At 34.8% G+C, this 24,764-nt stretch overlaps 1 protein-coding gene across 1 annotated transcript; it reads left to right on the top strand.

Annotated features, from left to right (window-relative positions):
- Window positions 1-4,842: 4,842 nt before the first annotated feature.
- LOC147397824 (helicase-like transcription factor CHR28) lies at window positions 4,843-23,067 on the top strand. The gene is made up of 12 exons (XM_086446827.1): window positions 4,843-5,072; window positions 9,001-9,204; window positions 9,306-9,504; window positions 9,602-10,227; window positions 14,932-15,003; window positions 15,088-15,165; window positions 15,268-16,171; window positions 17,092-17,222; window positions 19,542-19,763; window positions 20,953-21,528; window positions 21,624-21,833; window positions 22,652-23,067. The coding sequence occupies exons 2-12, from the start codon at window positions 9,097-9,099 to the stop codon at window positions 22,754-22,756; spliced, it is 3,231 nt and encodes a 1,076-aa protein (XP_086302953.1). The 5' UTR covers window positions 4,843-5,072; window positions 9,001-9,096; the 3' UTR covers window positions 22,757-23,067.
- The last annotated feature ends 1,697 nt before the right edge of the window (window positions 23,068-24,764 follow it).

Raw genomic sequence — 24,764 nt, forward strand, 5'->3', positions numbered from 1 at the left:
AAAATTTGGAGTCGAACCACTTCTACTCTATCTTCTCTTATAATAAGAGTAAAGATAAAAATAATGTAATGTGAATTTAGATCAACAATATTCTCCAAACTCCTATGATAATAGTTCTGATATTGAATTTGTAACTAAACGTCCATTAAAGAGTTTATATTTTAAAATAAGAGAGCTGCTATTGGCACCAACTTTTACTTCTTACACCCCAATTTCATAAATTATCTCACACCCCAATTAAAGATTGAAACACACCATTCAAGCATTAAAAAGGTTTGACTCAAATTATTATCTCAACATTACAACATTCGTTCAATAGTCGCTTATGATTATGATTAGGCTAATATAAAATATTAAACAAAAAATAAAAAATAAATCTAGAAGAGAGAGAGCTTCTATTGGCACCACAACTTTTACTTATTCTCAATTATTCACTTATTTTCTTTATTTCTAATTGATCTGTAATAAGTCAAATTTGGGGTGCCAATAGCAGCTTTTAAAATAATGCATCATCCGAAAACTACCAATTGTGTCATCCGAGAGTTTTCAAGCCTGAGCTATGGTACAGCAATAGGCGGGCTGGGTCTGATCTTAATTTCTTTTAAACGTCCAGTACTAGAGCCCATTATTTATTGGGCCTTATGTTAGACACAGTCTCATCCAGATGGGCCTATGAAAGAAACACTGACATATTTAATGGGCCTTATAGGCCATTAGGTCACTCTACCCTATTAACATCCCTTTTGAAGCTACATCAAATACCCACCCCAAATCAGATCCGATAACACTCGCATTGGATCTGGATTGGATCCATAGAATTTAACATATAAATAAAGGATTGGGATCTTTAGATTGATGAAAAAAAACTTATATAATATGATATATCATGAATCCAACGGTCAGGATTTGCTTTAAGATGTTTTCTTAACAGTTGGGATTTCATATATATTTTTTAATAAGTCACTCCAAAAATATAAATATACTATGTTCATCTAAACAAAATATATATTTCCTCACATACCAGCTGATCCTGTCCATATCGGATCAGGACAATCCAAAACCGATCCATTAGTTAATCAAGCTGGATCTTATCGCATCAGGTCTTATCATAACCAAAATCCTTGATATTATGGTTTAGAAAAATCCAAGACCGGCATAGAACAATTGTACGTGTTTGGTGGACCCACTCAGAACGTTGCATGTGTTGCATGTGGAGTGCGATTTTGTTGATGCATGGTTCGGTGACCAAGTATGACCTCGCAATCCTATTGGAGATTTTATGTGATTTTTTATTCAACCCATATTTTTCTATTTTCTATTAAAGGCCTTTAGTTATTAACTAATTACAAAGACCTCCAACAGAATCTAATACATGGTCGTTTGGCTAGAAAATTCAAATAGAATTGATAACACCTCAAAAGGGATATATACTTGGAAAATGCCAAGTGATGCTCAAGTACTAATGGTGTTCATTTAATGGGAGAAACCAAAGGTCCTCGGGCTCACTTTGTAGCTTCCAAAATCATGATCTAATTCTTTCTTGTTGTAGAGAACAAAATTCTATGAATTTTGAAAAAAAACAAATTCTAAAATAAAAAATCATTTTTCACCTTTGAATTTCAAAATAGGTATTATTATTATTATTATTATTATTATGAGTTTTTTGATAAAGCTTAGAGGGCTGTGGTGTTGGACTGCTAATGTGGTAATCCATTTTAGCCAAACAACCCTTAGTAAGCATTGTAGGGAACAAAATTCTATGAATTTTGAAAAAAAAAAATTAAAATCATTTTTCACCTTTGAATTTCAATTTTAAGTTTGGGAGTTATGAGGAATTTTGATACACACAGTATTTTCAAAATCTTAGATCAAGCACAAAATAATTTATTATTATTATTATAAGTTTTTTGACGAAGTTTAGAGGGCTGTGGTGTTGGACTGTTAATGTAATAATTCATTTTAGCCAAACGACCCTTAGTAAGCATTAAAGCTTACTATGTTTGTAAGATAAGTATTTCCTATTTCATATTGAGATATTTTAAATTCAAAACCACCGTGTATTAGGTTCTGTAGGAGGTCTTTGTAATTAGTTAATAACTAGAGGCCTTTAATAGAAAATAGAAAAATATGAATTGAATAAAAAATCGCATAAAATCCTCTAATAGGATTGTGAGGTCATACTTGATCACCAAACCGTGCGTCAACAAAATTGCACTCTTGCATGTGGTATGCATCCCCTTCCACAAATGATACCATGGATCATGGATCGTTTTTTGGTTGTCAATGGATCGAGTTTGTATTGGGTTTATTTAGTACCAATCCAATAAAGGATAAGTTAGACCCAGAACCAATCCAATTAGATAGGGTAACTCTACTTTGTCATACAAAATATAAACAAGGAGAATGCTAATGTCCAAGACTTCGTAAAGATGATAGCATTCTCCAATAATTTATTTTTTATAATTATATCCTTACTCATTTTGTCTTTTAGTGGAAATGATAATAGTATATTAGTTATTTTATTTATTTATTTATTTATAATATATACTTATTTATATAGTAAATATTTGTCTCTCACATAATAAATGCTAAGGGTATTTAATATTTAGAAGTAAATATCTTGTTTACAATAAATGATTTGTCAATCAATGCAAATAAATATTTATTATGTAAAAGACCAACATACCCCTATTTTTTCACTAAAAGACAAAATAAGTACGAGTATTATTATATAAAAAAAAAGTGTTGGAAAATGCTTAGGTCCCCATGAGATCTTCAACACAATCTTCAAATATTTAAATAAGACATAATATAATTTAACACTTCCAACCATTTTATCAGATGGAAGATGTGGTCGATCCATATCTGATTTGATTGACTGTAAAATTGGATCCTTATCAAATCTAGATCCAAAAAGTTATAGGATTGCAATGACTTTAGTTCTAATTTGATCCATTGGCAGCCCTACAGGATCTCTCAAGATGGAGATCATTATTTTGTAATTTGATCTGTACTAGGAATATATAAATAACATATCTATGACTTCATCAGTGTGTGGTGAGATTTACAAAACTTTGTTCGGTTTCAGTCAAATAAACTTTGGCCATAAGAAAATAGATCCATAAGTCCTTTTCCATAACAATCCTCTTAATTTTATTTCGAAACGCCTCTCCTTAGATCGATTACATGTTCCCAAGGATTCGTTATGCATGCTCCTCTTATCTAAATTGTTTGATGTATAGCTTCATATTTAAAGAGAGCTTCGATTAGCACACCAACTTTTACTTATTAAGCACCAATAAAAAATAAAGAAAACAAATAAATGATTGAGAATAAGTAAAATTAGGGTGCTAATAAAAGCTCCCTCAGACTCATCATATTGTAAACAACTAATGAAATTGTTTGTACGTAAGAATTATAATGTTGAGATTACAATTTGAGTCAAACCTTTGTAATATTTGAAGAGTGCATTTTAATATTTAATTGGGGTGTGATAATTTAAGAAATTGAGGAGGGGGAGAGTACTAGAGATCAGATGAATTGATGAGATAGAATTAAGAACACTTTTAAAGATTTATCGATCACTAAAAAATCCATAATAATTTCTAGAAAATTATAGCTCATTTATAGGAAATCCATGTTTTACCTCTTAACGTCAACAGTCATTTGAGGTTAGAAGACCGAGGAAAAAAAGAGAGTTGATGATAAAATAACTCAAAAATTCACTGATGTGGCATGTACAAGAACAATAGATTTTTTTCCTCGGGATATACAATGGTACATGTTTTATGAGAATGTATAGTTGTGTATCCAGAAGGGAAAAAAATCTACAGTCCTTTCACATGCCACGTTTGTGAATTTTTGAGTTAGTTTGTCAAATTTGAGTTAGAAAATCATTACCGAAAAAAAAAAAAGAACTACTTCCTATCTTTCCACACATGTAAAGAAATCTATCTTTCTTGACTCCTTCGTGTTTGTAAAAGTCTCTCTTAGAATCTTGGCCGCTTACTTGTCTTCTAAATAACAAATATATATACTCCTCAAAAGAGACGGAGTTAGGATTTTCTTGTAGTGGGACAAATTATGGTTAGTTGTATAGTTAAAAAACTTGAAAATGAATGATTTTAGGGAGAAATTGAGAGGATTTTAATTAGAAGTTGAAGAAAATGATATTTAAACCATTTCCAATTAGTATATGAGAAGACCCGGTCAAGAGTCAATGTCATAAAAAAAAAAATTGAAAGGGGAGGATTGGAGGGAGGTGAGGGTGTGGGGGCAAATGGGGAGAGAGGTGATGGAGTGGGGACTAATATAACATGTAATTAGTTGAAAATATAAGGGTGTGGGGCAATTGCCCCCACCAGCTCCTTACTAGGTCCGCCCCTGGCCTATGACACTTTGCTCTCCGCCTTTAAGAAAATATTGGATGCACCATGTCCTAAATGCTACGTGGCAACCTCAGATTACTGACACCCAATAAACGTGTGCAGAAAGTGTAACCAGTGATTTGTTACAACTACATTCCAGCATTTTTTAAGCATCACCTCTAATGTTTGATTTCGGGACTTGGATCCTGATCAAAAGTTACTGATGAGGCATATTTTTTGTTCTGTGGGCCCCTCTCGAGAATTAGTTTGATTGATGATTAAACATCACAAGATCTTTGACATTTTTTTAACCATGGAATCACACCCACACGATAGAAAACCTCTAAATTTACTATGCAAGCAGATTGTTGATATGACACGTGGCAATTTAATGAGAGGTGAGATAAAAGTTACTCCCCAGCGTTAAAGAACAAAGTTTTCCCCTCTTACTAACAAGCGCGTAATTCGCCGTGGCGCATGTTAGTAATATCGTAAAATACCGCGAAGGATTTCCTAACTTCGAAATCTCTCTATATGCATCTGTATGAGAATTGCGTGAATGATGAAATTAGGGTTTTCGATTGCAGTTCTTTAGAGATCTGAATGCGCGTTGGAGCGAAATTAATTCGAATATTTGGTCAACTTTTCAATCGGTCGATTGATCTACGCAAGGAATCTGGACTCAACTTCTTATCTCCACTGATTGTAAGATCAATCTAAATTCCTGTTCTTTATCCCGTTCTCGATTATTAAGTAGACGCTTTGAATTTCGATCTCCCCTGAAAAGTTAAAACTTTTTTTTTGTTACAATTTTACTCTGTTTTAGGGTTTTTTGTTTTAGGTAAAGTTTTGATTTTTCCGTAGGTTTCTTCATCTCTCTCTCTCTCTCTTTTTTTTTGTTTTTGTTTTGACAATTACATGTTTGATTCATGAATTTTTTACCGATAAATTCCGGAGTAGATAGCATTTATTCGAAATTCAATTTCATGAATGCCGTCTTGGAAATTCAGTTTCATGAATGCGGTCACTTAATCTTAGTTGAGATTTGAGATACTTGTTGGGAATATGATCCTGAAGTACAAGGGCAATAAGAGGACTGAAAACTATATTATAATACGTTCTTAAATTCAGTGAAACTATTTTACAATCTGAGGAAGTTGTTTAAAGGGGGACTGAAAACTTTGTCATCCGTAGGGATTAAAAGATTTGAGTTAGAAGTTCATGAATTGACGAGGGATAAAATGATGTCATTATTAAGGATGACACTGTTTTCATTTTGAAAAAGAAATTTGGGAATTAAAACAGATTGGTGGCATTATGTAAGAGTTATAATTTATCTAATCCTCCGGGTATTGGTGGCATTATTAAGGACGACACTGTTTTCACACTGAATTGGTTCCATCAATATTGACTTTGATGGCTTTTTTCCTTATGCGAAAGGGGGCTTGCTTCTATTAGAGATATTCTAAGATGCTTTATCAATGCTTGGGGTGGGTTTAGTAGTGGGACCATTACCTTTGATGTGGCCAGGGGCTGGTTGGAATTGAGACTTGAGAAAGTTGCAAGATCACATGTCTTGAAAAGATTCGTTGCAGCTCACACCAAACGTCTCCCAAATGTGGCAATCAGAGAATTGAATTGCCTAAGATAGTAATCCTTTTCCATGATTTTTGTCTTCATTTCAATCCAAAATAGTAAATCTAATAAGCAAATACAAGACCCAGTAGGGTTTCCTCAATTTTCATGAATGCCCAAACTGCTCTTTGTAGATCAATTACTAACGATATTCTTAATGGTTTGACTACCATATATGGGACTTCAGAAATCATGGGCCTATCGTAATGGAGTCATAGTTTTTATTAGTATTTGTTTTAGCTACCCCAATCATGGGCCTATCATGCCAAATTATTGCGGGTTATGTAAGTCAAATGAGGAAACCTCAAATCATATCTTTATTCACTGCAGTTTCACCAAACAGATTTGGGACCACTTCTCTTCATTGTTTGGAATTTTCGGGTGCAATCTTATTTCAGTTCAGTCCTTGTTTGAAGCTTGGCATCATTGGGGTAGCTCCTTCAGGAAGGCCAAGAGGATTCTTTGGAGCTTGACTCCATTTGCCATCTGTTGGGTTATTTGGTAGTAATGAAATAGCCGGATTTTCGTTGGGAAAGAGACGGATGCTAGGGGTATTATCATTTCAATGTTGGCTTTGTTGTTTTACTGGGACAAGGCTCTCAAGGTGTTTAGAGGGCTCTTTTTTGAGGATTTTCTTGTAAGGTGGGATAGGGTTTGTAATTTGGAGGAGGAGTAATTTTGTTTGGTCATTCTTTTGTTTTCGGTGTTTACCTTTCTTTTCTTTGGGTTGGACATCTCATCCTCCCTTTTGTACATTCTTCCTCTTCAACTAATATAATTTCTGTTTACTATAAAAAAAATATTTCATGGTTTTTTGAGTCTTGTTTTTTAGAAATTTATATTTAAGAACTTTAAGTTAATAGGAGAGTTTTTTTTTTTTTTTTTTGAATTAGGAATTTTTCTATTTTTGAAAGGTTTCTATTTCGAGAAAGTTTTTATTTTAGGGTAGTTACTATTTCAGGAAAGCTATCTTGGAGTACAAGTTATATTAGAAGTCCTTTAGGTTTTAGCAAGTTGTCTTCTCTATTTAGATAATGTAATAGATTGTTTTAGGGAGAATAGGTTTTATAGAATAAATAATTAGTTTCTTTCTATGAGTTTTCTTTGTAAATACTCTCCAATGGAATTTCTTAGTGTGATTCTAAGAAATCCTTGGTATGATTCAAAGGTTCTATCATTCTATCCCTTTTCTTTCACTTCTAATCTTATTTATCTTCTCTTGCTTTTCTTCTAATTTTCTAGTTCTTGAATTTTTAAAACTCCAAACCTATTTTTTTTATTCTATTTATCCTAAACCTTGTATCCTATAAACTTACACCCATAACCATAATTGCAAAATGTCTTAATTAAATCCTGCAACCCAAACCTTTTTTGGGTCTACTCTAAACCTTTGGGGTGTGTTTGGAACCGAAACTCTAATTCGTTGTTTGCTTCACTGACTCCACTGTGTTGAAACTCCAAAGAGGTCCTCAACGTCACTTTTTAAGGGAGTTATGACTTTCATCTCCATAGGTGGGATTTCCAATTCCACCTGATCTGAATTTTGCAGGATCCTCTCTTTACCGTATGGTTTATGAGTCAAACTAGCATGATTAACTTAGTAAGATTTGACATCTTACTAAGAGTTGTTGGACCCACATGGATCACTTAATTGGCGATCAAACACCATAATCCTCTAGATTTCATGTAAAAACTCAGATAAGAAAGAAAATTTAAAACATTAATTTTTTTGAGCTTGATCCAAGGTTTTAATAATGGATGAGTATTGAACTCCTTAATTTAAAAAATAAAATTTAACGATGAAAAATCACCTTTGATAAGTTATTTTTTCTTTCAAAGTTTATATAATTCCGTCTTCTACATGCCCGTGGCATTAGATCATGTTTTGGATGTAAAAAAAGTGATCTCAACAACCTTTAGTAAGATTGGAAATCTTGCTAAGTTAGTAACGCTAGACTAACTCTAAAACTTAACCATACCGCTTAATCCCAAAAACCGAGTTGACTAACTCAGACATCTTGTATGTAAATCGTTTAACTCACTTTATTTATTAAATGAGTTTTTATATTTAAATAATTATAATATCTAATGAAAAAAGTGATTAGAATTTTCTAATCACAAAGTCATATTTATTTAATATAATAAATTAATAATTAAAATTAATTATTTGTATAAAAAAATACATAAACATAGCCAATCTTAGCAAAATACATGGTTTGAAGTTTTTTTTCAACTCCTTGACTGAATTCCTAGATAGACCAAACAATAGAGTTTATTTGAGGAGTTATAACTAACTCCACTGACTCCAACTCCAAGTCTGATTAACTCCTGCTTCCAAACGAACCCTTACTGTAATTATTTAATGGAAACTTGAGTTCAGAATTTTGTTCCTTCCTGAATTCTAGGGAGGGCTTGTATTAGCACCCTACATCAGCTTTTAAGGGTTTTTCTCTCGAAGAAAACCACAGCCACGTGTTTGAATTAAACCGTCTGTGTCATACAATTATATTTGAGTACATATGCTGGTGCATAAATATTAATGGTATAAGCATATGATATTAGAAAATGTAGGTAAATGGACAAAGTAAAAGTATAAAGGACAATGGCTATTATTGAATATAAAATTTGGACTGTTATCTTACCACTCCTATATACAATAATTATTTACCACTCTGAAAAATACCCCCACTTTTTTTATTTTCTTTCTTTTTAAGTTTTAAGAAGGGAAAAAAATATATGCTGATAGAACAACGACCAGATCCTTAGAAGGATAATTCTGAGGTACCCCTCTGGGTTTGGTGAAAATTAGAAATGCTTCCCTGTGTGTTCTAACTGATGACAATGTCTTTGATTTCAGGGTCTTGCATGAGAGACCAACATAAAATGATCAAAATCCCTCCACCTTCAACCTCATTACAAAAATCCTTGATTTTCTTTCCCCCAGAACCCATTGTCTTCAGTCGCTTGGATATTGCTTCTGAATTACAGTTATTTGCAGGTTTTGGAGCTTTCTCATACAGTCTGGTCCTTGTTTGTTGTATCAATCTTCATCGATGTGCTGGTTCTCAGGGAAGTAGGTATGCAGTCTCAATAGATGCCAAGCCATCTGGGTCCTCTTCACAATCCCTCTGATTCCAGTGAACGATATCGCACTTTTTTGAAAGGATGGATTCACTGCTCAATTTTGAGACAGGTCTTGTTGGTAAGTATATTATCTCCATTAACTTTTTGTTAGAATTGTCTCAGTATGTTATTGATTGACGAGTAGGAGCCATCAGTTCTGACCATCTCCTTCCATTGCAGATTGGGACATCCTTTAGAAATTCTCTTTCTAAATTTTTTGCAAAAGTTGAAAATCATTCTATACTTATGGCTTCAATGGATCCTATAGATATAATCTCTTCAGATAGTGAAGATGAAATAGAAGTTGGTATGGAAAAGGAAATATCATTTCCCAGGAAGCTTCCATCATGGGCTTATACTTCTAGCTCAAATTCAAAGGGTAAAACTTACATTTTGTAGATGAAAAATCTGTACCTGTTTAACCACAATGTTTTATTCAGATAATGAGCCATTTTTTTTTTCTTTTTAATTTGCAGATTACAATGGATCTTCTCAAAATCTTCCATTTCTTGGAAGAGCATCTTCTTCTACTGAATGGGATACAGATCATAACCATTATTCACAGTTTATACACCCGATGCCTCCACGGAGGTATAGTGACAATGAAAACACTTCAAACAAGCAAATTGCGCTGATAGATGATCCAAAATTATCCACAGTGAATAATTGGAATGTGGGCCATGTTGCAAATGGTTTAGGGATAAGAAATATTGATGACAAAGAGTCATCCCAACAAATTGTAAAGAGAGCTCTTCCACCTTCTTTTCAATCATCTGTGTCAACTGCTAAATTAAAATCTTCTATGGATAATGGTGCTAATGGTCATATTTCTGATACTCGTGGCAAGTCTTATCAGTCTGGGGGTACAAAGGTAACTGATTACAAGGTCTATACTAAAGATCATTTTGGCAGAGACAGCAGTGATGAAGTTGTTATGTATGAACATAGTAGCGGAAGTAGGCTCCTACCTCCATCTTTGATGCATGGGAAATCTATTGCTAATGCACAATCTGCTGGTCCAAGTGATACTGCATATCGTTCAGGTGTAGAAGAAAGGCCTACTGAAAATGACGAGAGACTAATTTTTCAAGCAGCACTGCAGGTATTTCCCATGGGCCTTTCCTTTTTTTTTTTTCTGCCCTTTTAATTATTGTACATACTATATTTAAGTGCGACCTTAGATTGTGTCCTTTTTTTGGGGGGGAAAAAAAGTAGGAAAAAACATTCTACCTTGCTTTTGGTATGTGGAAGTGCTTGGTTCTATCTACTTTAGTGAAAAATGATGTGTGTAAGAGCGTGGGAGGAACACATAGGAGCATAGGAGCATAGCTCGTTGTAACTGGCTAGCTCAATTTTGACAGAACCATAGAAAAGGTCTTAAGGCCGAGAGTCATCCCCCTACTCCCCTAACCTTGTTTAGCCAATGCATTGGTGCCATCTTTGACACAATGGAGAGTCTGTGAAGGAAAATATTGAGCCTCTAGACAGGTCTAAGAGATGATCGACCTTTTAGCTAGCTCCAGACCTTCCTGTCCTAATGCCCATCAACTTAAAGAGTCACCTTTTAAGAATGGGCCAGTAAAACTAAAGCAAATCTCAATTATTTCTAGGAAATCTTTTATCTTTGTCTTGCTAGAATTATCCTCATCAATTGGGCCAGAATACACCTTCAAAATCAAACCACACCTATCCCTAATGAACCTTGTGTTTCCAACACACTGGAGTTGTCAATTGAATGGTGGTGAAAGGTTTTATTTTTGCAGGATGAGTGATGTGGTTATCTTCCGTTGAATGTTAATTTTCCAACCATCTACACTTTTTAGGACCTCTAGGAAGCTATAGTCAGCGACTGTGCTGTGCATAGGGAAAAAATCTGGGGTTAAAGAGGAACATCAATGATTGGTAAATGTTAAAATTGGTTTGCTTCTTGAGCAGGCAGGTTGGGGGAGGCAAAGAGAGATTCTAACAAGAAACATAGAAGTGTGCATATAGAAAGTTTGAGATGGCTTCTCGACAAGGCCCTTCTAGTATGTGGTGGCTTATGCTCACTCCTCTTCTGTTAAACCGGTGTGGGACCCTTCAATTCTTGGGTCAAATGTGAGAGAATTTATTTTTCTGATGTTCCATAAAATTTAAATTTAGAAATATCAAGTTGAACTTGAATTGAAGGCTGCCTCAGTTATGTCATCTTGAAGATAGTTTTATAGCTTCTCTTTTGTGCAATTGAGAATCTAACAATTGTATCTTCAGGATTCAACAATCTCAGATTCAATACGAGTCCCTTAAGAGATTGCATTTCTCAAAGAGGCTTTTTACAAACCTTTGTCTGATTGCCTATATAGGCCAAAGTCCAAGCACAGTTTTTGTCCAAAATCCATTAGTGAGAACATTATATGTTAAGTTCATTTCCCAAGAACAATGGTTTTACGTTTCTGTGAAGACAAAAACAAAGAAGATTTGTGTTAGTTGGAGTTCTTGATAAATAAAAAACACTGGTGTTTCTGTAAAAGTGGAAAATAGTCTGGTGAAAATTGAAATGAGTTGGTGATCCCCCTAACTTGGAAACAGATTTGATGTTTTTGTGAAAATAGAAACAGTGATGGTATTCCTTGCAACCCCGCATGTGTGCATTTGTGCGCCGCACGATTGGAGAGGTTTGAACCCAAGACCTCTAGCAATACTCCTCCAGAGGATACCTATGCACTATGTAAATAGTTATCTTGGTCTCAAAAGCGTAGTTTTCTTGACTCTTTCAAAATATTCAAATTTGGAACATTTTGAAGCACTATTCCGTCAAAATATTTCTTCTTTAGATAATATTTGTAGGATCCTCATGACTGTTTGTTTGGTAAACATGGTAAAAGTTTACCCAATATTGCATCATTTGCAATGCTAGTGTGGAGTCTGGCCACTAGCTTATTCATTTTCAATTTTCTAGCAACTGGAGTGCTTACTTCTTCATCTTTTTGATATCTGCTGGGCATTCATTGAGTATGTTAAGTAGATTTCTTTTCAGTTGTCAAGTAGAGTCTCTCATCCCTTCAGGGAATTTCCTTTGGAGACTTTTCATTTATTTATAGGTAACAAGTATTTTATTAAAATAAGAGAAGGGAGGTCGAGATGACCATCCCGAAAAGATACAAGTACATAAGGAACCACCCACAAACTAAGGGGGCTCTAGATTGCAGACCAAGTCCCACCTAACAATGAAATCCTCAAAGAAAATACCCTTAAAACTCCTTGAACAATTTACCCCACAAGAAAAGAAGAGCAAAAAACAGAGAAAACTATGTCTTCGATGGAGCTTTGCTTTGGGGACTTCTTCCTTTTGCTGTATCTTGGTTCAATGGAAGGAGATGAATAATCGTATATTTGAAGATAAAGCTAGGAACGTCGCTTTAGCCATCACACAAATTGGAGTTTCATGTATTGGTGGACTTCAGGATTGAGATGGTGAAAGTAGATATGAGCACAATTTCAATTACAGAAGGTGTGGCTTTGTACTTAACTGAATGAAGGAACAAGATTTGTTTAGTTGACCCCAAATCTTTGGGATAAGGCTTCAAATGATGATGATGATGTATCGGTCGGTTAATACTTATTTGAATTCAAAGGATTTCGTTTTGAAGATCTTTTATTTAAAGGGGTTGGTCATCCCAATACACCTGGTACATGTGGAAGGGGTGACATATGTGCCTCATGGGATCAATAGGGTGTTTTAAGAAGCCCAGATACCCAAGGTATAATTTTTTTTTTTGGGGTCAGGTTTATGTATTATTTTTGTCGTTTCTTTTACAATTCGTGAAAGGCTTCCTCAATAATCTTGTTTATGATGCAGGACGATGAGAATAAGGGGGGTTAGGGAAATCTAGTTTGGGATTGGGTTAAGGATTTGGGCTAGGCTAAGATAAACCCAAAAGGTAAAATGAAAAGTTTTGCAATTATTGTATTTTGCTACAGGGTAGAGGAAATGGTTAAGTTTAAGGCTTGTAGGATAAATATTAAAGGTTAAGGAAATATGAAAATGATTAAGGGTTGAGGTTTGTAGGTTTCAAGAATCAAGAACTCTAGATTTCTTGAAAAGAAAACAGAGTTTATGGATTGATTTCTTGAAAGGATTAAAGGGTTCTTGATAGATTCTTAATGGCTCCTTGATCTCTCACAAATAAACAAAAATTTATAGAAAAGAAGGATTGAAGAAGATGATAAAAGATAAGAAAAAGATGATAACTTTACCTTGGAATCACCCCAATGATTTTCATGGCATCAACCACATTGAATGCACCAACATCCAAACAATTACTGTAATTTTATTTATTTCATTCATTCTCTGTTAATAAACCCTAATACAATCTATAAATAAAGAAAATTAACCAAGAGTCCTAATAAAACTAGAATACCAACTAAATAATATAATTTTCAGAACTTTTTCTCTCTAAATTTTCAACCCTTATAAGTTTAAATTAAACACAAACTAAATTTACCAAACTATCCTTGAACTTTATTTTAAGACCATGGGCCAATAAAAACTTGAAAATAAAGCCCTAAAACAGAAAACAAAATAAAAATAAAATCTACTCTTGAAGCTTTGATGTCCCCATTAGTTTTCTATTGTCAACATGGATATTTCGGTCCTAAATACATCTTTAAAAAAAGAAAGAAAAAGAAGAAGTAGCTAACTCAAGGTTCTTGTGTGAGACCTTCCACATTTGATGGGTGCTCAACCACTTTAAAGAAGCCGCAGGAAACACCAACTTGTTTCATGTGTAGGAGAAAGAAAGGGATTAAAGGGGGCCTACTTGATTGGGGATAAGGTCCTGCTGTGTGACTCCCATAATGATGTCAGTTATACGGAAGTAGTTAAAATTTGGGCTGTTATGTTACCACACCATTATAATATAAATTCACACTATGATTTATTTATTTGGGGGGGGGGGGGTGTAAGTAGTGGGTTAGTGGTTTGTCTTGGACGTGGGAACAACACTTCATATGTCTTACCAACTTACCTAAGTTCACATTTCTGCATTATAAGTGATTTTATTTGGAAATCACACCATATAAAATGAGATTATGTTACAGTAGCATCTATTCACTTATGGTGTGAATTTGTATTATAATGGTGTGGTCATATCACTATCCTAGCATTATTGTCTACTATTTTGTAGATTGTGAGCTCTCATGATTGTGATTTAATAGCTATTAGTCTAATAAATTTGGATTTACTTTCTTATATTCATTTAGAAATCTTACTAAAGTAATTAGGGATATGGTTCAAGAGTGTTTGCATGCTATATGGAAGGCTGTAAAACAAAAAGAATTGACTGGAGACTTTCCTTTAAGAATCTGAGCTTTATTTTCGGTGGTGCTGATCAACTTTGTCTTTAAAATTTTTTCTCCATTGTTATTGTTTAATAGTAGATGTGGCCCTGGACAGAATTGAATCGATGAACAGGATTCGTTCAGCCAACCCCAAATCTTGGGATAAGGCTTTGATGATGATTATTACTCTGTAATGGTGAAAATCATATGGATGAATTTAACAAACAAGACAATGTATATATTCCTTTTTAATAACCCGGGTTAGATTTTATTTTCGGTGGTGGTGATTCCACTTCCCATGTAATTATATTCTTTGCTAACTGATTCCACTTTTTTATAATTTCAAAAATTTGAGGTTGGCTGAACGAATTTTACTAATCCTTTCAATTTCTCTCCGTTCATCAAAGCCTGATCCCAAAAATTATTACTGCTGTTCAATGGTAAAATGATTATTCATGGTAAAACTCTGCTTTTGGTTATCCCACAGAATTTATCTCAGCCAAAATTAGAAGCTACTTTACCTGATGGTGTTTTGGCAGTCTCTCTCTTAAGACACCAGGTCTGTTTGATTAACTCTTGTAGCTATATTTTGAATAATTCTTCTGTTGAGCTACATGGGTGCATAAGTTGTTTTATCTTACAGAAAATTGCCTTAGCATGGATGTTTCAGAAGGAGACAACAAGTCTACATTGTTTAGGTGGAATTCTAGCAGATGATCAGGTTAGTTCTTTGTGGTCGAACCCTTAGATTTTACTTCATGCACATTGCTTGGGTTTTTCACTCAACACTCTAACCGGGCTCATTATGCTTGTTATCTCACAGGGCCTTGGTAAGACTGTGTCAATGATTGCTCTCATACTAATGCAGAGGCATCTACAATCGAAGTCAACGTCAGATGATCTACAGACTATCAAAACTGAAGCCTTGAATTTGGATGATGACGATGATGACATTTCTGAATTGGACAAAATAATGCAGATCGGGGAATTGGACGATCTTAAAAGGATTCCCAAGGTGAGTAATTCTGTGCCTGCATTTCATAAAGGGAGGCCAGCAGCGGGCACATTGGTTGTGTGCCCAGCAAGTGTTCTTCGTCAGTGGGCCAGGGAGCTGAATGACAAGGTTACGGACAGTGCTAAGCTTTCTGTTTTAATTTATCATGGAAGCTCTAGGACGAAGGATCCCATTGAGCTGGCAAAATATGATGTGGTTCTCACAACATATTCTATTGTAACTAATGAAGTTCCGAAGCAACCACTAGTTGATGATGATGATGAAGATCAACAAAATGGGGAAAAGTGTGGACTATCTTCAGAATTTTCTGTCAGTAAGAAAAGGAGAAAGATGTCTAATGCTGGTAAGAAAGGGAAGAAGGGGAGGAAGGGAATTGATAGTTCCTCCATTGATTGTGATAGTGGTACTCTCGCAAGGGTTGGTTGGTTTAGAGTGATACTTGATGAGGCTCAAACTATAAAAAATCACAGAACTCAAGTTGCTAGAGCCTGCTGTGGTCTCCGAGCCAAAAGAAGGTGGTGCTTGTCTGGAACTCCTATACAGAACGCTATTGATGATCTGTACAGCTATTTTAGATTTCTGAAGTATGACCCATATGCTGTCTATAAATCATTTTGTTCTTCTATAAAGTTCCCAATATCTAGAAATGCAAGTCAAGGATACAAGAAGCTTCAAGCAGTTCTGAAGACCATTATGCTGCGCCGAACAAAAGGTGACTTCCTGATATTCGTCTGTAAATGGCATCTATGTTTTAGACATCCATAAAGAACTATTATCAAAGTGACCCATTAGATTTATTATTTGGAGTCTTCTAACACATCACATATTTGTGGATGTCTGTATTTCTTGATTGTCCATTGTAGTTTTGTACTTGATAGAAGATCTAAACTATCTACCTGCCCTTTAGAGAATATTCTTAATGAAAACTGGTCATTTGCAGCTCCAGTTGAGTTTTGTTAATCTTAGTTCGTCATCAAAGGCTTGTCCCAAAAATTTGGGTTAGCCTAAGGATTTCTTTTGCTCCATTCTATTCTTTCTAAGCTGTTAGAGCATTTGCTACAGTGAAATTATGTGTACATGGTGATTCAAACTCTTAATAACTGCCCCTGCCACACAACTCCCTCTCTTACAGTGGAATATTGTCATCTATATTGATCTGTCCTCACTAGTTAAGTACTTTTTTGAACTTGCGAGTAAGGCCTTTTCCCTTGTAAAATTATCATTTAGCAAAATCATTTCTGGTACAAGCACTTCAGAAGGGGCATACAACAGTTTAGTGCTGTTTTGTTCTTCTCAAAAGTGAAAAAAACTACTGCTATCCTTTTAGACCAGCAATTTCTTTTTCATTATTTAGTGACTTCAGTGTAGTACTCTGTTGGATTTGTTGCTGTGCAATTATACAAAACTCTAGTGGTGCTCGGGTATCAGTTAGCTTCACAATCATAGTTTTTAAGGATAACTTTTACATAAAAAAACCTTGATGTTGTAGCGTAGAATATCAAATTTATTCATGCTATGATTTACAGGTTTGTAAACATTACAACTTGATATGCTTGTGCAATGTGTATATCTATTGTGAGTCACATTCATCAGTCATGAGTTGTGGGTGTTGATTATCAACTGGTGGTACAGGAATGCTGATTGATGGGGAGCCCATTATCAATTTGCCCCCAAAATCAATATGTTTGGCAAAAGTGGAGTTCTCTAATGAGGAGCGAGCCTTCTATTCCAAGCTAGAAGCGGATTCACGGTCTCAGTTCAAGGTAATTATTTTATAATTGTGTTTCTCTTTGAATGCTCAATAAACTCAGAAAGACTATACTCTCGAAGATAGAGTAACCTCACTTGCAATTTGCAAATATTTTGCCATTTGTAAACACTTCATTATTATTTACTTTCCAGGGAAAATTATTTTATATTCATTTAAGTATAGAGAGTTTATTAAATAATTACTACTGATAAAAAGGAAGTCTACTTGGGAGGTCAAGGTGACACACCAAGGCAAACTAAAAGAGAGAAGAAAAAGGAAAACAAAAAATGTAACAAGGGATCAACAACCTAGCCTTCCACAACAACTAACGAATCCCATTCAAGTATAAATCCTCAAAACATGCTTGTTTGAAGTCATTGTGTGTTGAAACTCAATGAAACATGAAGAATTTGATAGAAAGAGCCATATCTTGAAGATCGACTTTCTCCTTGTCGAAGACCTTCCTATTTCTTTCATTCAATGAACCTAGGACTGCAAAAGGAATAAATTTTCAGCTTTAATGCCCTTGAGAATAAAACATTTTTATTATAATAGCTGCAAAATAGGTCCAACACTGTCCCTGCCATTGTCCAATAATCTTGAAATGCTGAAAGAGAACGTTTTAAATATTCTGAGCCATGTGCCAATGAAGAAGATGGTTCACAAATTCACCACCTATTTGACACATTGGACAAAAGTTAACAATAAGCCATTTGTGGATAATTAGGTGATTCACAATCAATATTTACGGAAAAATCACAGTTCTGATAAGCTTTCTGGTGAGTCATCAAGCTCCCCATGGACAGGACACACATCCATACTTGCTCCCTGGGTTCAATGAAAATTTATCTTCTCAGTTTTAATGACGCACCTCGGGGAACTCATGGTGCATGCAGATGTGCTTTGGATGTTCTCAGTGCATGCTGGACTCAATGTGCCTCAGGAGCATTCAATCCTCATCGCCATCACCATAAGACCTTTATCCCAGCTATTTGGAGTTGGCTGCTCAAATTCTATTCCCCTTAGGTCCATAACTTCGATTCATGGTTTAAAATATCGTTTCATTTTGGTTTGTATCAGCCGAAACGTCTTGGATTTTCAACCTTCCGAGATGTCTATAGAGTCGAAATATTCATGGTTTCGGTTCCAAAGTTCTCATTTTTCTCTTGTGATCTGGTTTTTCTGATGGAGAATCATCTTAGATCAAGGTTTCTCAAGCTATTTTCTGATTGTTGCCGCTGCCACCATAAACTAGGGCTTCGAGATCCTCTTGTGGCATTAGGGGGGGGGGGGGGGTGGACATACCTGGATTGCGCTGAAGTTCAAGGTTCGGTTGACTGTCTTCTTCTTCTTCTACCTTTGTCTTCTTCTCTGTTTTTTGGTTTTTTTTGGACCGAGATTCGAGATGGTTTCGAAATATAAAGTGTGTTAAAACAGATAACATGCTCTTGACCTCAGTCTCCCTTCAAAGACTTCAATGATTTAGAAAAAGACCCTTTTATATTTAAGTAAATATTTGAGAAATCCTTGTCTTTTCAAACTAATGACATACCCCTTGACCTAGGTATCCTCTGAAAGAATTATATGAATGTTTTGAATGGATTGGAATGTTTTGGTTTTTGGAAAACCTGAAACATTGAGACGAAACAAAAATTTAAACCATGCTTTTTGTTTTCCTCACTACCTCCATCTATGCCATTTTTCACTTTTCCTTTGTTTTTTTAGATCTGAAATCTGCTCAGGATTTTCCTACACACTTTCTTCATTGCACAAAACCAGACCATCTCAGTGGACGCCTTATATTGTCCTCTATTTGGAATTTTTGATTACTCATAGGTTTCTTGACTTGCTCATTCTGATTTTGTCCATCTCAACATTTTCATCTCAGCTATGCTCATACATGTACTTGCTGTTTCTTGATTGCCAACAATTTGCTCCATGAAGCATAGCTGGTCCTATTAAGAAGCATTATTGGCAAGCCCTGTTCAATCTTTTTTTCTCCTTTGTGAGTGATATTGATACAAAAATTTGCTTGAAAACTATTGAGATCTCGCTTTCCAGTTTTACGTAAAATAAAGAATGTTTCATTTTATGGCCTATTCATGCTTGTATGCTAATGTTGCTACCATCTTATAAATCTTTACTCTTTCACCTTATGTGCCAAAAGGTTTGTCACTATTTAGAGCTGAGTGCAGCTTTGTTGTGTGTTTTTTCTTTTCTTGTCTTTTTTTCTTCTGTCACTTTCATTATCATCTAAGCTTCAGACACATACTTTATTATATGCCAGTTTTTTCTTTAGGCACATTTGAAAAGGTTAAGTTCTATTCTGCAGGCATACGCCGCAGCTGGTACAGTGAACCAGAACTATGCAAACATTCTGTTGATGCTGTTGCGTCTTCGTCAAGCATGTGATCACCCTTCTCTTGTTAAAGAACAGAATTTTGATTCAGTTGGAGAAGCTTCCTTAGAGATGGCAAGAAGGCTCCCTAGGGATATGCTAATCAATTTACTGAATCTGTTGGAAGCTTCTCTGGCAATTTGTCTTATATGCCGTGTAAGTTTTATTTATTTATTATCTCATAATTCTTTCTGTTTTCATAATTTTATTCTTTGATTTTTAATGATTAGCATTAAGAAGATAAAGAATAACATGTAGAATTTAAGAGAATAATTGATATTCAACATACATTGCATTCATGTTGGGAGAGAAAATTGAAATAGGTGGCCACCCCTTGGGATTATCCCAGTACTCCTGGAAAATGTGGAAGGTGTGACATGTGTGTTCCGTGGGATTAGTCTGGTTTTGTAAGAGGCCCGGAAACCCAAGGTATAAAGAAAAAGAAAATTGAAAATCATGTGCCTCCAAACTAGGAATGAATGAAAGCATTGATGCAATTTTTGAACAAAGTGAACTGATAAATACAGGAAAACCTAGATTTGATAATTATAAGATAGTAGATATGGATGTATAGGGAAGACAAAATTGAAAAGGTGCATGGAGGTATACATGCACGTATGTATATATATATATATGTGTGTGTGTGTGTGTGTGCAATAGGGATTAATAGGTTGGTATGAGATCATATTTACAATAGGGAAAATACTGTAGGCTTGATTTGCGTCCCTAGAGTTTTGAGGATGAAGGGGTAAAAGAGAAAAGATAGTAAAGTTAGAGGGGTATTATTAAAAGGAGAGGGGGGCGGGGGGAAGACAATAAAGTTGAAGGGGGAGAAAAGAGGAAAGGCTATAAAGTGGTTTGTATGGACTGTGGACCCTGCTCCTTTGTCTTAATCTTTATATCCCACAAAACTATAGCAGGAGGGGTATTTTTCCTTCATATCATCTTATTGTCGTTCTAATTATCCTATTTTTGGCTAGTATGGTCAATAAATAAGTTGATCTTAGTACTATGTTAAATAACAGCATATTTACAAACTTTAATATTGTACAATATGAAAATTTCTTATGTTTGTAGCAGTTGTTATATAAGAAGCAATGAATGTCTACTGCAGTTTTATTGCTCCAAAATTGGACAAGTTCTTTTTACACCTTGATGTACTCTCATTTGAAAATTGAGATTTTCCCTATGTATCTTCTCTGTTGCAGACAATCTTTGGGTACTCTGATGATTCAGTTTTGTATTATAGTTCCTAAACTAAGTAGTTCTATTTTAAAAAATAAAGATCTGCTAAAATCATATCATTCGACCTCCTGGCTGAGTCTTCGATCACATGCTTTTACAGGACCCACCCGAGGAAGCTATCGTCACAATGTGTGGTCACGTCTTCTGCTATCAGTGTGTATCTGAATATTTAACTGGTGATGACAATTTGTGCCCGGCATCCGAATGCAAAGAACAACTTGGTCCTGATGTTGTTTTTTCTAAAACTACTCTAAGAAGTTGTATTTCTGATGAGCTTGGTAGTAGTTCTACGAGTTCGTCCGAAGTTGCAGACAAATCTTTAGTTATGCAGACTATGTATTGTTCTTCTAAAATCAGAGCTGCTCTTGAGATCCTGGAGAGACATTGTAAATTTAAGAATACAGGTACACAACTTGGTTTAGAGGGATGCAATGGTGTTTCGTATTCTTCAGATGCCACATATTCGGGGTTTCACGACTCTGATGTTTGTGCTGCAACACATAGCACTGAACCCGAAGGACCAGTTAAGGCAATTGTCTTCTCCCAGTGGACTAGCATGCTGGACTTAGTTGAGAATTCATTGAACCTATCTTGTATACAGTACAGGAGATTTGATGGGAGGATGTCCTTGGCTTCAAGAGACAAAGCTATAAAAGATTTCAACACTGATCCAGAGGTTTGACTCTTAGTCATAGAAGTGTGAACAATTCTCAAGTGTTTTAATCTGTTAATTTACATCCACTAGTGTTACATTAATGAAATTTATTGCAGGTTACTGTTATGCTGATGTCACTAAAAGCTGGGAACCTTGGACTAAATTTGGTTGCTGCTTGTCGTGTTATTCTTCTTGATCTTTGGTGGAATCCAACTACTGAAGATCAGGCTGTTGATCGAGCTCATAGAATTGGACAGACTCGTCCCGTAACAGTTTCACGGATTACTATTAAAGATACTGTGGAAGATAGAATATTAGCCCTCCAGGTATGAATCCCTTTTAATTTTTTCTTTCTAGTGTGCATTCACGTGGTTGGTTATTTCATTAACAATAAACTAGAATTTTTCACATGGTGACAAGGATTTTTTATTTATTTTTGGGTAATTTAGACACCCCCTCCTAGTTTTGATAAATATTTTAGATTATAAGTGTTTGTAACCCCCTTCATTTTCCGACCAATTCCTTCAATGAGAGACTAATAAAAATTGACCAAAATACTCCCATCTTAAACCTCTTGCCAAAAACCCTTTATCCTCCCCCACCCCACTCAAAAATAAAAAAATAAAAAAAATCCATTATATTCAATCTCTATTACAAAATCTTTGATTTATTTTGCAATCTTTGATTTTTTTTTCAATCTTTGATTTTTTTTTTCTTGAAAATCTCATCGTCTTCAACCTTTGATTTATTTGGCAAAGTCATCTGGGATAATTGATTTATAATATGAAATCGTAGAAAGAATCAAATAATAAACCTGATAGTGCGGAGAACAAGTTGCAGTCTTGTTTGGTGTCACCAAAACCCAAGGTTGAAGATATAATGATTTTTTTAAGGAGGATTTTTGGCAAGAGGTTGAAGATGAGGGGTATTATTTCGATCATTTTCTTAGTCCCTTGTAGAAGATCACGGTCAAGGGAGTATATTATCAGTTTGAAAGCACAGAGGGGTATCTTAAATATTCAGCAAAACCTAGAAGAAGAGTATGTCTAAATGTTCCCTTGTTTTTCAGTGGAGCATACCAACACATGCACTCATCCATGCACATTGAAAATGTTGATCATATGTTGTTTGTGTTTCACTACAGGAAGAAAAGAGGAAAATGGTTGCATCAGCTTTTGGAGAAGATCCAAAGGGTGGTTCTGCTACTCGACTTACGGTTGAAGATCTCAGATATCTATTCATGGTCTGAACAAAGAAGCTTGTTCTACCTCTGCCCTGCCCTGCCCTTAGAATTTGCAAGTCGTCGTTTTTTTTTTTTTTTTTTATGTTCGAAAGAAAGGGAGAGTAGCTAAGCTTGAATCCAAACATTTGAGATGGGAGGTAAGTTGTGGCCGTGCTTCATGCCGCTCAGCTTCATGGCTAGAACTGGAGTGTCAGGTAACTTATTATATAATCTAACCTTTTGTCTTAGTACCTTGAGGCTTCAAAGGCAATTTTGTCAATGTCAAATGTGCGATGTAACGAGGTAAACTGACTGTAAATATATATATATTTATTACATGTCGAATGTCTATTGAGTAGTTTAGTAGTGGTGGACGCATTCGTAACTTGGTTTTAAATCTTGGATTATCGTTTCGTTTATCATTTAGTAATGATAACGTTCAAGACCTCATGGGGACGTTACCATTGTCCAACACTTGTTTTTCAATAATACCCCTTGTTTTATTTTTTAATGAAAAGATAAGGGCATGTTAGTCTTTTACACAATAAATACATTTATTATGTCATTAATAAATATTTTTATTATGTTGGCATTGATTGCCAAAAACATTTACTAGTACTACTACTACTACAAAAAAAAAAGATATTTTATTCAAAACACTTTAATAATGCTCATGGCATTTATTATGTAAGCAAATATTTATTGTATAAAAGACTAATATACTGTTGTCTTTTTCATTAAAAGATAAAACGAAGAGGGGTATTATTTAAAAAAAATGTTGGACAATGTTAATGTTCCCATAATCTATTGGACATTAGCATTCTCTTATGGGAAATGTTCAACACCCTAAGCTTTACCTTACACTTTAACAAACGTGTTTTGTCCTACATGGGTTAGAAGTTTTGGAATGGGCTGATTTTTGGTGAGGATGATCTCTATGATTAGAAGATCATCCTCACCAAAAATCAGTCCATTCCGAAATTTTTAGCCCCATGTTTAATAGTTGAAAAATCGTGGATCGTCCATTTTTTGTGGGGTTAGAAGTTTTGGAATGGGCTGATTTTTTGTGAGGAAAATCTTCTCACCAAAAATCAACTTATTCCAAAACTTCTAACCCATGTCGGACAAAACATGTTTCTTAAAGTGTAGGGTAAAGCTTAGGGTGGCGAACGGGACCCTTCCCTTATATATATATAGGGAAGTGTTTGAAGGCCTTAAAGAGAGTCAAACATTTTTTCAAAATAGGGGTTATAAGTTTCGGAATGATTGATTTTTTGTGAGGATGATCTCTATGATGAAGAGATCATCCTCACCAAAAATCAGTTCATTCCAAAATTTCTAACCCTAATTTACAAGTTGACGAATCGTGGACTGTCCAATTTTCGTAAATCACTTTTGATGGGGTTAGAAGTTTCAGAATGGGCTGATTTTTTGTGAGGATGATCTTTTCATCATAGAGATCACCATCACAAAAAAATCAGCCCATTCTGAAGCTTCTAACCTATAGATTGAAAAAATGTTTGCTACAATATTTGGCTCTCTTTAGGTCTTTTGAACACCACCTGTATATAGATATAGGGATGGGATCCAAAGACACAGAAAGTGACATATAACTTCATAAATCAAGATAACTGTTGGATAAAATGGAGATCCAACGATCGTGACAAAAATTAGAGATATGTTAAAAGATTACGTGTTTATTGTTTCACTTATAATTTTACACTATTTACAACTACCTCCTCGTAATTACAAGCACCTCCTCGTGCCTAAATAAGAAATCAAAAGTGAGACAAAACTAATTCTACACTTTCCTCGGCACACATCCATTTGTAACTTCTTTTTTTTTTTTTTTTTCCTGAATCATTATTCCAATTTTTCGTAAGTATGAAATGAATTTCACCAAAACTCAAGGTCTAATACAAATGGAAAACAGCTCAAGAGTTTGGTAAGCGATATTTTCCAAATGCAAGAATTTCTATAAATCACCAAATAGTTGGTTACTAATTCTCACACAGAGTTGAATTTATATCTTGGA

The sequence above is a fragment of the Akebia trifoliata genome, chromosome 7, assembly GCF_017979445.1.
Source record: "Akebia trifoliata isolate Shusen 1 chromosome 7, ASM1797944v1, whole genome shotgun sequence".
Taxonomy (NCBI): Eukaryota; Viridiplantae; Streptophyta; class Magnoliopsida; order Ranunculales; family Lardizabalaceae; genus Akebia; species Akebia trifoliata.

Bases quoted from the DNA above. Each gene is read 5' to 3' on its own strand.
- LOC147397824 (XM_086446827.1), top strand. From the start codon at position 9,097: ATGCCAAGCCATCTGGGTCCTCTTCACAATCCCTCTGATTCCAGTGAA. The intron at 10,228-14,931 runs GTATTTCCCATG...GTTATCCCACAG, and splicing joins TTTTTCAAGCAGCACTGCAG to AATTTATCTCAGCCAAAATT. The intron at 17,223-19,541 runs GTAATTATTTTA...TCTATTCTGCAG, and splicing joins ATTCACGGTCTCAGTTCAAG to GCATACGCCGCAGCTGGTAC.